The 9,730-nt window shown below is 44.1% G+C and overlaps 1 protein-coding gene across 1 annotated transcript; it reads left to right on the forward strand.

The window, feature by feature from the left end:
• The first annotated feature begins 1,282 nt into the window (after positions 1 to 1,282).
• Positions 1,283 to 9,412, forward strand: LOC139647061 (beta-1,3-N-acetylglucosaminyltransferase lunatic fringe-like). Its single transcript, XM_071522890.1, has 8 exons — positions 1,283 to 1,791; positions 4,785 to 4,833; positions 5,326 to 5,428; positions 5,532 to 5,685; positions 6,119 to 6,204; positions 6,343 to 6,502; positions 6,610 to 6,695; positions 7,945 to 9,412. The coding sequence occupies exons 1-8, from the start codon at positions 1,390 to 1,392 to the stop codon at positions 8,009 to 8,011; spliced, it is 1,107 nt and encodes a 368-aa protein (XP_071378991.1). The 5' UTR covers positions 1,283 to 1,389; the 3' UTR covers positions 8,012 to 9,412.
• The last annotated feature ends 318 nt before the right edge of the window (positions 9,413 to 9,730 follow it).

Raw genomic sequence — 9,730 nt, forward strand, 5'->3', positions numbered from 1 at the left:
CAATGTCACGGTCCTCAACATCTGTCCACTCGGGCAATCAGCCGCCTGGTTTCCACACTGAGGAACTCGAGGCACGTTGCTTTCCAGCAGGGAGAGCTGCTGCTTTCATCTGAAACAATGGCTAATGCCTGTAATGTCCCGCTCCACCAGAAGCATCACATTCTCTAATGAAAAGTCTCTGTAATATCTATATAATAATCCTATAGGGGCTTATAGTGTGTCTGTGGTACTCAATAGTGAGTTTTGTGACCTTATTGTACTTTATGGTATTATAATTTCCTATGGTTTCACTAGGCTATAATATTTCCAGTGTTCCCTTCCAGCCCAGCCAACATGTCCATGTGGGCCCCATATGGGTTAAATGCAAGCTACATGGGTACCAAGTGGGCATGGGCTGGAACTGGGCAAATAGTATGGGTCCCATATGGCAAGCCCATGTGGGCTGACTATGTGGGCCCCATAAGGGTTAAATGCGGGCTAAGTGGGCATGGGCTGGAACTGGGTACGCTATGTTGGTCCCATATGGGTTTAGAAACATGGGTCCCACATAGGAAGCCCATGTGAGCTGACTACATGGGCCCCATATGGGTTTCTTGTGGGCAAGATGAAATTTGGCCCAATGGTCCATTTTGATATCTGGTTTAAAACATAATAATAATAATAATTTTATTTATATAGCATTTATTAAAACAGAGTTACAAAGTACTTAGTTTTGCTGTGATATTTTAGTCTCATTCTAATTTACTGTGGCTCTTTTTTGTAAGGATCGGGCCTTGAAAACACACACACACACACACACACACACACACACACACACACACACACACACACACACACACACACAATATATAGCCTATATTGTGTGTGGCTATACAGTCAGAAAGCTGAAAAGACTACTGCATGTTTCAGAATGGACTCTAATGCAGGACCGACCTTTTCAGAAAAATAAAAAATAATCCTTATAAATTATGTTAGGTAGCCTAATAATGCCATAGGAGATTAAAAACTTAGGCTACTATAGTTTCACATATACACACAACAGTAGAGAAACCAGAGGGGAGAGACAGCGTGCTTGCTCAGTATAAATACCTGAATTTATAATTAGCTAAATCAACATACCAAACTGCCATGGATGCTCAACTCCACACCACGCCTCTTTGCTGGTTAGCGCCGCCCACACCGAGCGCTCAAAGCGGCCATTGGTTCCACATGGGACCGCCCGCCGCCTAAAGCTGCATTCGAGCGGCACGGGGAGTTTAGTCCAAACTAGGGGGCTCGAGAGGGAGAGGAGAAGTGTCACTGCAGTGTTTTAGAGAGTGTTTTAGGCTGTTTTAGAATTTGTTAGAACTTGTCAATGAATGAAGTTACAAAATCAACAGTCCAGTCAAAATGTGGAAAACCGCTGGGGGATCAAAATGCACCTTCACCTCACCAAGACCGGGTGCCGTTGCAGCCACCTGTCTGCTTGTCACCGTGATGCTCGTTGTCGCTGTCGGACACCCAAGCATCCCGGTGCTGGACGTGTCTCCTCTCAGTTTGGGCGCCGCCGGAGACAAGGAGCCTCTAACAACCGGGACTGGCTCCGGAGGGAAAGTTTTCTCCGCGTATTTCAGAAAGCTGGCCCGGGAGAGGAGAGCGGTAAGCGGCCCCCCGCCGGGCGGCGCTCCTCCCGGGCCGGTGGAGCACCTCTCCCCGGCGGACCTGTTCATAGCGGTAAAAACCACCGGGAAATATCACCGCCAGAGGCTGGACCTGCTGCTGGAGACCTGGATCTCCAGAAACATGCAACAGGTCAGATCCGTCATGTCATTATAACATTAGAAACCCCGTGTCACCGAGGGACACAGAGGAAACCCCCTGCAGATCAGGCGACACAGCTGTCTGCACATATGAGATTTGAAGTGGTTTGGCCGAGTAAAAAACCTTGAAATGTTAAACATGACTGCTCCAGGCCTGCTGTCAGGAGGCTGAAAGGTCCTGCTGCATGCTTCAGAGGCCTGGACTCTATGCACCTTGAAAAAAAGAGCTAAATTAAACTTTATGTGCAATGTTCTTCTACTCTAGGAATATTACAGTGATACAGTAGAAAAACACCATTAAGTACGATAAACTCACTAAAGAGTCCCTGTAGAAACATTATAGCCTAATAGCCTATTATAAGGATTTTTCCTGATTGACTATTACTTAGGCTACTATTACTATTAGGCTACTATTATTTTCAGTTTCCCTCAAATGTAAGTCAGTTACGATCTTGTAGCTTCTTGGTGTGATTTGTCAGCTGGTATAGTGTCACATGAAGCAATAAACTGTAGTACTAATTATTTCGTGTTACAGGCCAATGGCTCATGGTGTAGCCTAGATCAAAGCTCATAAATCTATGCACATTTAAACTGAAATTACACTAAGTGGGCCCATCTTAAATGGTTTCCTATCGCTGGAAGCAGTATTCTAGTAAAATCACGCCAGGATTATTTATTAGGGTGATCGAGACTAGACCTCCATGCATATTTCCCCTGTCTCCTGCTCCCTTTGCAAGTTATACACCCCGTGAAATGCGATTTGGTCCACTGGCTCTTTGATCCCTCTACTTTCTATAGAGAGCCTACTAATAAGTTGTAAAACAGAGATAGCGGCTGTTCTTTGTAATGTATGAGGGAGATCTGAGGATCGACTGCTGTTGTCTTTAAACAGGACGCGGGGGCAGTGTGTTGACATAGTCCATGCAGGGGCTGCTGGGAAGAATAGATTCAGTAGGACTCAGATGAATGAATGAATTAATGAAGGTTTTGTTTCACCAAGTAGTCGCAATGAGATCGAAGTCTATTTCAAGACCTGAGAATAAAAAACATTAATAAACATGACAAAGAAAATACACAAAACAACTCACAAGTTCCAGTACTCTGGGGGGGTCAAGAAATTCTCATTTAAGTGCTTTGCAGTCTGCTCCATTTATCGATTTATAAGGTGCAGAGTACCAGAAACCGGCCTTTCCAAGTTCAGAATGTATGGAGTGGAGTATAGCTATTAAAAAAGAACCACTCCTGTGATCTGGTACCATAATTTCTGGATTTGAAAGCAAGTAGAGATGTGAGGTGCAGGGTTACTTTCACACATAGATACTCATAGATAATGAGATGAGATGAGATGAGATGAGATGACCAGCCAACTTTTTGATATGCTGTAAAACACAATGGTAAGTCTGAAGTGTATCTCTTGTAATAAAACACAAGGCACAGTGATAAACTGCATCAAGTGGCTGTAAAGTACAGGGGGCAGCATGCAAAAACAAAATGTCTCCATAATCAAATACAGACTTGACTGTGGATCGTACCGTGGTTGTTATGTTTTCAAAAGAGAAGCATGTTTGTTTGTTTCTATACAAAACTCCAAGTTTATCCACAGCTTTTGAGAAACGTATAATTCAAGTCTCATCTCATGGAAACCCCACTGTTCTGAGACTGTTGACATGTAAACAGATGGAGGGAGAGCTTATCTGTCAGAGCAGGGTAAGTCAGCTGGTGTGTGTGTGTGTGTGTGTGTGTGTGTGTGTGTTTGATGCATATAGACATTCCTGTGTCTGCTCTCACGGTCAGGTGTGTAACACTACCTGCTTCCCAGACACACCTCTATACTTTCATACTGCTGAGTAATGAAATGCCTCAGCACACACAAACACAACGCATGCACCACCATGCACACAGTGACGCACACACACACACACAAACATTCTCATGGTGTTACCTCTGCAGAGCTAATGCCCTGGGAACTCACCGTCTTTCTCATGGGAAGTTAAAATGTGTCTGATCACAAGAGTAAACATGCACACACACACACACACACACACACACACACACACAGATAGAACAGATTCTCCTGCTTCAGTGGCTGTTGTTAGAGTCTTACTACTGCGGTTTCCTGTGTTGTAAAGCTCAACTCCCCCCACCTCTCTCAACACCCCCCCAACTTGGCTCAAGGATACACTGGTATCACACACAGACTCACACTCACACACACAGACACACACACACACACACACACACACACACAGAGGCTGACTGCTCTCGAGGGGTTTAAGGGGCTCAGTGAAAGAAAGGACTGACGAAAACTCACAGCTGGCTGGACTCTCTCTTTTCTCTCTCTCTCTCTCTCTCTCTCTCTCTCTCTCTCTCTCTCTCTACCATAGAAATGGGGGGCAGTGATGAAGCTCAAGGAGTATTTGGACCAAAGATTTATAATTGAATTTGTGCCGCATAGCAGGGGGGATTGGAAACTAGAGGAGCCTAATCCTGGTCCTTTAGTTGGGACTGTGTGTATTTGCACCCAGGGTGTGTGTGTGTGTGTGTTTACTTCCTGTGGAAAGTCACGGGGTCTACATGGCTTCCTGAGTGCGCAGTGACCCTAAACCCTGTCACTCATCACATAAATACACACACACACACACACACACACACACTTGCACAGCTACAGGGTCTGGACCAGCTGCCTGGTGCTGATAGATAGGAGGTTTACCTTTGTTTTGGCTTTGACCCAATATCAGCACTGCTGTTGTGTTTGTGTAGGTGTGTGAGTGTGTGTGACCCAGGAAACAGGTGGGGCCTCACCTGAGATCAAAACAAGCCCATGAACAATGGTGCTGGAACAGTGAGAGCTTCTGTATGACGGTGTTTTTTCCACTGATGCTTTACTTTGGATCAGTGAAGGCTAAAATCTGGCTTGACTGCTAGAATAACACTAAACATAAACTGTGTTAGTGACGCGTCTGTGTGTGTGTGTTTGTTTTACAGACGTACGTGTTCACCGATGGAGAGGATGAGAAACTGAGGAAAAGGATGGGTGAGTTGCGCACACACACACACACACACACAGACACACACACACAGTGGTTTTGCTGAGTAGCAGTATTATCTCCAGTTGGAGAGCTTTGAGGCAGGAAAGTGGCAGTGTTGCTGCAGAGGAACCAGGAACCAGGAACACGGCTGCTGACTGGGCATGATTGTGTTTCCACAAAGTGCAGGAAGCCACTCCAGCTTAATCAACAGGGCTTCCTTCATCTTAGTCATGCAATTGTTTTGCTTTCAATGAGGTATTCTTCTCATTATTTAACATAAGGTACGATTCAATGCAGAAAAAAAAACATGCCAATGGAAAAATTATAGTTCACAAATAAGAATGTTGTGGTTGTGATAGATATCAGTTGAAAAGTTCAAACTGCCAACTGTTTTCTCTGTTTGTTTTTCACATGTTTTAGTGAAACTCTCTCTGATACTAACCATTACTGCTGTCATGGTTAATACTAATTTCTGTTTATTTCTTATTGATTATCAGGAACTCACCTGATCAACACTAACTGTTCAGCGACCCACAATCGCCAGGCTCTCTCCTGTAAGATGGCTCAGGAATATGACACTTTTATCGACTCTGGCAAAAAGTAAGACTGACACACCCCACACACACACTCACTAACACCTGCACAGTCATACACACACACACACACAACTCTGTTCATTAATCCTTGGTCTTGTGCGTTCCAGGTGGTTCTGTCACGTTGACGATGATAACTACGTGAATGTGGGCTCCCTGGTGAAACTGCTGTCTCACTACAGCCACACACACGACGTTTACATCGGCCGGCCGAGCCTCGAGCGACCAATAGAGGCCACCGAGAGGCTTGGTACCGCCCACACGGTACGCTTTTATTGGCCGTTGTCTCCCAAAAAGTATTTTGATTTGCTTTAGCATCCATTGACCTTAATGCCCAGAGTTACTTTACCTTCTCAGGAAAAGTTAAATAGACTAGAAGAAATAGATTTGGCGACCTGATGCTGCCGACGTTTACATGCAGCCTACTAATTAATTTATAGGACTGATGAACCTCATGTAAATACTTCAGTCAGACTGGAGTAACTCTCAAAGTAATTGAAATTTCAATCAAGCAAAATCTGTTTAAGAACCTGGATTACCATTTTGAACATCTATTCAACAGGATGATTTTTACTTGATGACTATACATATATATACTGTATATATACATAACTAATCTCATTAAACAACTGTGCGTATATACATTTCACGCTTGCTCCACAACTGAAATCTGCTATATTTGTGTGCTGATGTCCAGAGGCAGGTGCGTTTCTGGTTCGCCACAGGGGGAGCAGGCTTCTGTCTGAGCCGTGGCCTCGCTCTCAAGATGCATCCCTGGGCTAGGTAAGTCATCACTCACATAAATAAAGAGACTTTCTTTTTTGGCGCAATATTTGAGGTAAATTATTAAATCTCCCTTTTCTCTTTCACTCTTTCTCTCTCTTTCTCTCTCTCTCTGTCTCTCTCTCTCTCTCTCTCTAGTGATGGCACTTTCATGGCTACAGCTGAGCACATCCGCCTCCCTGACGACTGCACCGTTGGTTACATCGTTGAGGCGCTGCTTGGGGTGGGCCTCATCCGCTCAGCACTGTTCCACTCCCACCTAGAGAACCTGGGACTGGTGTCAGACATACACAACCAGGTACACACACACACACACACACACACACACACACACACAGTTATGTCCCTAGTCTGAGTGGCAGATCTTCTAATTGCTGTGGTGTTATGGTGTTGTCCTCCAATCAGGTGACTCTAAGCTACGGCACTGTGGAAAACAGCAGAAACACTGTCAACCTGAGAGGACCCTTTTCAACAAGTGAAGATCCTACCAGGTAAAAGACAACGTGTGTGTGTGTGTGTGTGTGTGCATGCGTGTGTGCGTGTGTTGGCATCACAGTTAGCAAATTCAATATTTTATTACTCCCTGTGTAAAATTTGGTTTGCTGGAAGGCACTCAGTACAAAACAATAAAACGAATAATGAACAAAATGTGTAGAAACATAAACAACACATGAAAATAAAGACTGGAAAGAGCAGAAAATTGAATAACCAGAGAAGTGGGGAAAGAGTTGCTTCTGTTACAGTTTAGTATGTTTACAGTATGTGGGAGAAAGGAGAACATGACACTCTGATTTGGCCTGTGGTTGCCAGAAGCTACGACCCAAAGCCAAATAATTGCAATTCTTTCCAAATTGAATTGAAGATCTGATCATTGATACAAATCACAGATGGCGGCAGGGTTTTTTTTTTTCTGAAATCAATTGCCATGTCTTCGGTTTCTGGAGCCACCGAGGTGCAGAAATGCGTCACTGCACCATTGTACAAACTCCCCAACCACAGGCCTTTGGTCTGTCTCATGATCTTGTGAAAGGCACAAGATACAAGTATCATCAGCATATTTCAGGATATGCCTCTACCCACCATGACTCCTGCAGTCGATAGAGTAGAGCATGGCACAACACAGACATTACAAACAAACAAAACAACACAGTGGATAAAACTCAGGTTTAAGTTAAAATGAGCCAGCAATTTTTCTGCTAAAATATGTGGCTGCATGATATTACAAGTAGAAGAAATGCAATAAATAAAAGCCCCACTTGTGTTCTTGAACCATCCAGATGCTTTTACTGAAAGCTGAGTAGCGTCACATTTTGACCTTCCACCCTCTTAGTCCTATAGGCAGACTATATGGCCGACCATAAACACAAGGTCTTTCTAAACAAGCTTCTCAGATGACCTCATGACCAGTGAGGTCAAAGCAACAAGTCTGAGGTCATTCATCTTGGACCAGTTTCTTATATCTGACACACAGGCACAAGCTGCTCGGTCGGTCCGTTTCACAAATAAGATTTATTTTACAAACGCGTGGGCTACAATTGTGCTTTATGTAAGGTTCACGTTTTGTATGTTTTACTACCATGACAAGTTTCCTGGCTTTGTTTATTGTGTGTGTGTGTGTGTGTGTGGGTGTGGGTGTGTGTCCACTTGCATGCTCGGCTCCATGTTTTCATGTTCTTATTTTGAAATCCCCAGTAGGCCATTTCCAGGCATTGTTGACCCTCATTTCCGTCTCTTTCTCAGGTTCAGGTCTGTCCATTGTCTGCTGTACCCAGACACTCCTTGGTGCCCCAGCCTCCAGAGACTTTAACCCCCAGTCCAGAGACACAGATGAAGGAATGGAGGGATTGATGGAGAAGAAGGAAGAACCAGCAAATGTCTTGACTAGACTCCTTTCTCTCTCTGGCGGAGGAGGAAATGATGGAGTCCCAGCTCTCTCCCTCCTCTGCCCAGTGCTGAAGAAGCCTGATGCATTTGGACGTGAATGTTGTTTTCCTCACATTGTCTAAATGCTGCTTTCATGGTCATCGGGCTCCACAGCAGGCCGACCAATAGACTGGCCGTTAAGGAAGGAATAGTGTTTGATTGGTTCGATTCGGTCGCACTGACACCTGAACCCTGACCCTATGAGTTGTTGCTGGGTGTCAAAGGGTCAAAAACTGCAACAAAAAGAGAGGAGTAACATTGATTTTGAATGTAGCTTTATTACCGAATCCCACTGCCCTCTCTAGCACCTCTTTCTGCCTTGTTTTTATTTAAAGGGCAGTCCATCTTCCTTTAGTATCTCATGTTGATTGTATTGGAGACAGTGAAGACAGAGGAGATGAAGGCATGGCAGAATAACCTGGACAAAGAGTTAGGTCCATTGGCAAACACATCAGATTGTAAATTGCTGCTGTTATACCTTTGTCTCTCTCTGTCTCTCTTATTGCTAGATTGACCTTATTGTTTTCTCAGCATGTCCTCCTGCACTCCACAGATTTACAAGCGTTACTTTGCCCTCACTTTGCCCTTGTGCTGCTTGTGCATCTGTCTTTTTCTCATACCTCCGCTGTTCCTATACATTCCAGTGTCCGCCCCAGTGTCATTGGTCAGTTGCCATTGCTCCAGACTCCAGACGAAGAAGTGCCAATTAAAGTTTTATTTTGTCAGCGTTCAGTATTATCCTTTACTGGTAGCCCTTCTCTGAGGTGTATTACCGCGACCGAGCACTTTGCTGTTTTATTTCTGCAGTTGGCAGTTCATCATATGATAAAAGACATGCTGCAGAGTTAGAGAAGTTAATCGCAGATCTGCATGGACCAACACAGATATTCAGAACTCATCCAGAGCTCATCAGGCCTCTGTTAAGAAATAGTTTTCAAGAAACCTGTTTTTTCAGTGGTCACAACTTGTTTTTTATCAATATAAATCGGCAGATTATTATGATGATTATAATGACCTGCTTTAAACTGTTTTAAACATGTTACGGCAGTGTAACAGAAATATATCCCATATGGTGTTTTATTTTGAAATGACTCATGTTGGGTCGGATTCTATCATTCTATACATTTAAAGCAGTTGTTGCGACTGTGTCTCAATTTAATGGTGTATTGTATTTTGAAGCCAAAGTTTTTAAGTTAAATTCTGTCCCTCGTTAAGTGAATGTCTACGATGAACCACTGCTCCTCTCCAGTATCTGGACTGTGTATAGCAATTATTTTCGAAGTAATAAAAGTCGTTTTTATATGCTATTACAGTTTCTCAATCTGTTGGCTCAGGTTATTTTGTGGGTAGAAATTTAACGATCTGTGTAAACTTTGGGAAATTGTGTACTGCAATACTTTGGGGGATTTGAATGGGGGTTGTGCGGGACGCCCTCTGACCTTCCACCTCCAACCTTATTTATGAGCTGTTGGGTTCCTGGGTCCAGACCGTCCAGACCCCCCACCCAAACTCCCGCACCCCCACCCCACCCTGCAAAATTCCACCACCCACACACGCTAAAACAACAGCCCTCTTATCTGATACAGCCATACACAAGACCCTG

The sequence above is a fragment of the Centroberyx affinis genome, unplaced genomic scaffold (genome assembly GCF_046629955.1).
Source record: "Centroberyx affinis isolate AG114_WGS23_722 - 3 ecotype Tasmania unplaced genomic scaffold, CSIRO-AGI_Caff_v1 ptg000100l_1, whole genome shotgun sequence".
Taxonomy (NCBI): Eukaryota; Metazoa; Chordata; class Actinopteri; order Beryciformes; family Berycidae; genus Centroberyx; species Centroberyx affinis.

Bases quoted from the DNA above. Each gene is read 5' to 3' on its own strand.
- LOC139647061 (XM_071522890.1), top strand. From the start codon at position 1,390: ATGTGGAAAACCGCTGGGGGATCAAAATGCACCTTCACCTCACCAAGA. The intron at 1,792-4,784 runs GTCAGATCCGTC...TTTGTTTTACAG, and splicing joins TCTCCAGAAACATGCAACAG to ACGTACGTGTTCACCGATGG. The intron at 4,834-5,325 runs GTGAGTTGCGCA...ATTGATTATCAG, and splicing joins GAAACTGAGGAAAAGGATGG to GAACTCACCTGATCAACACT.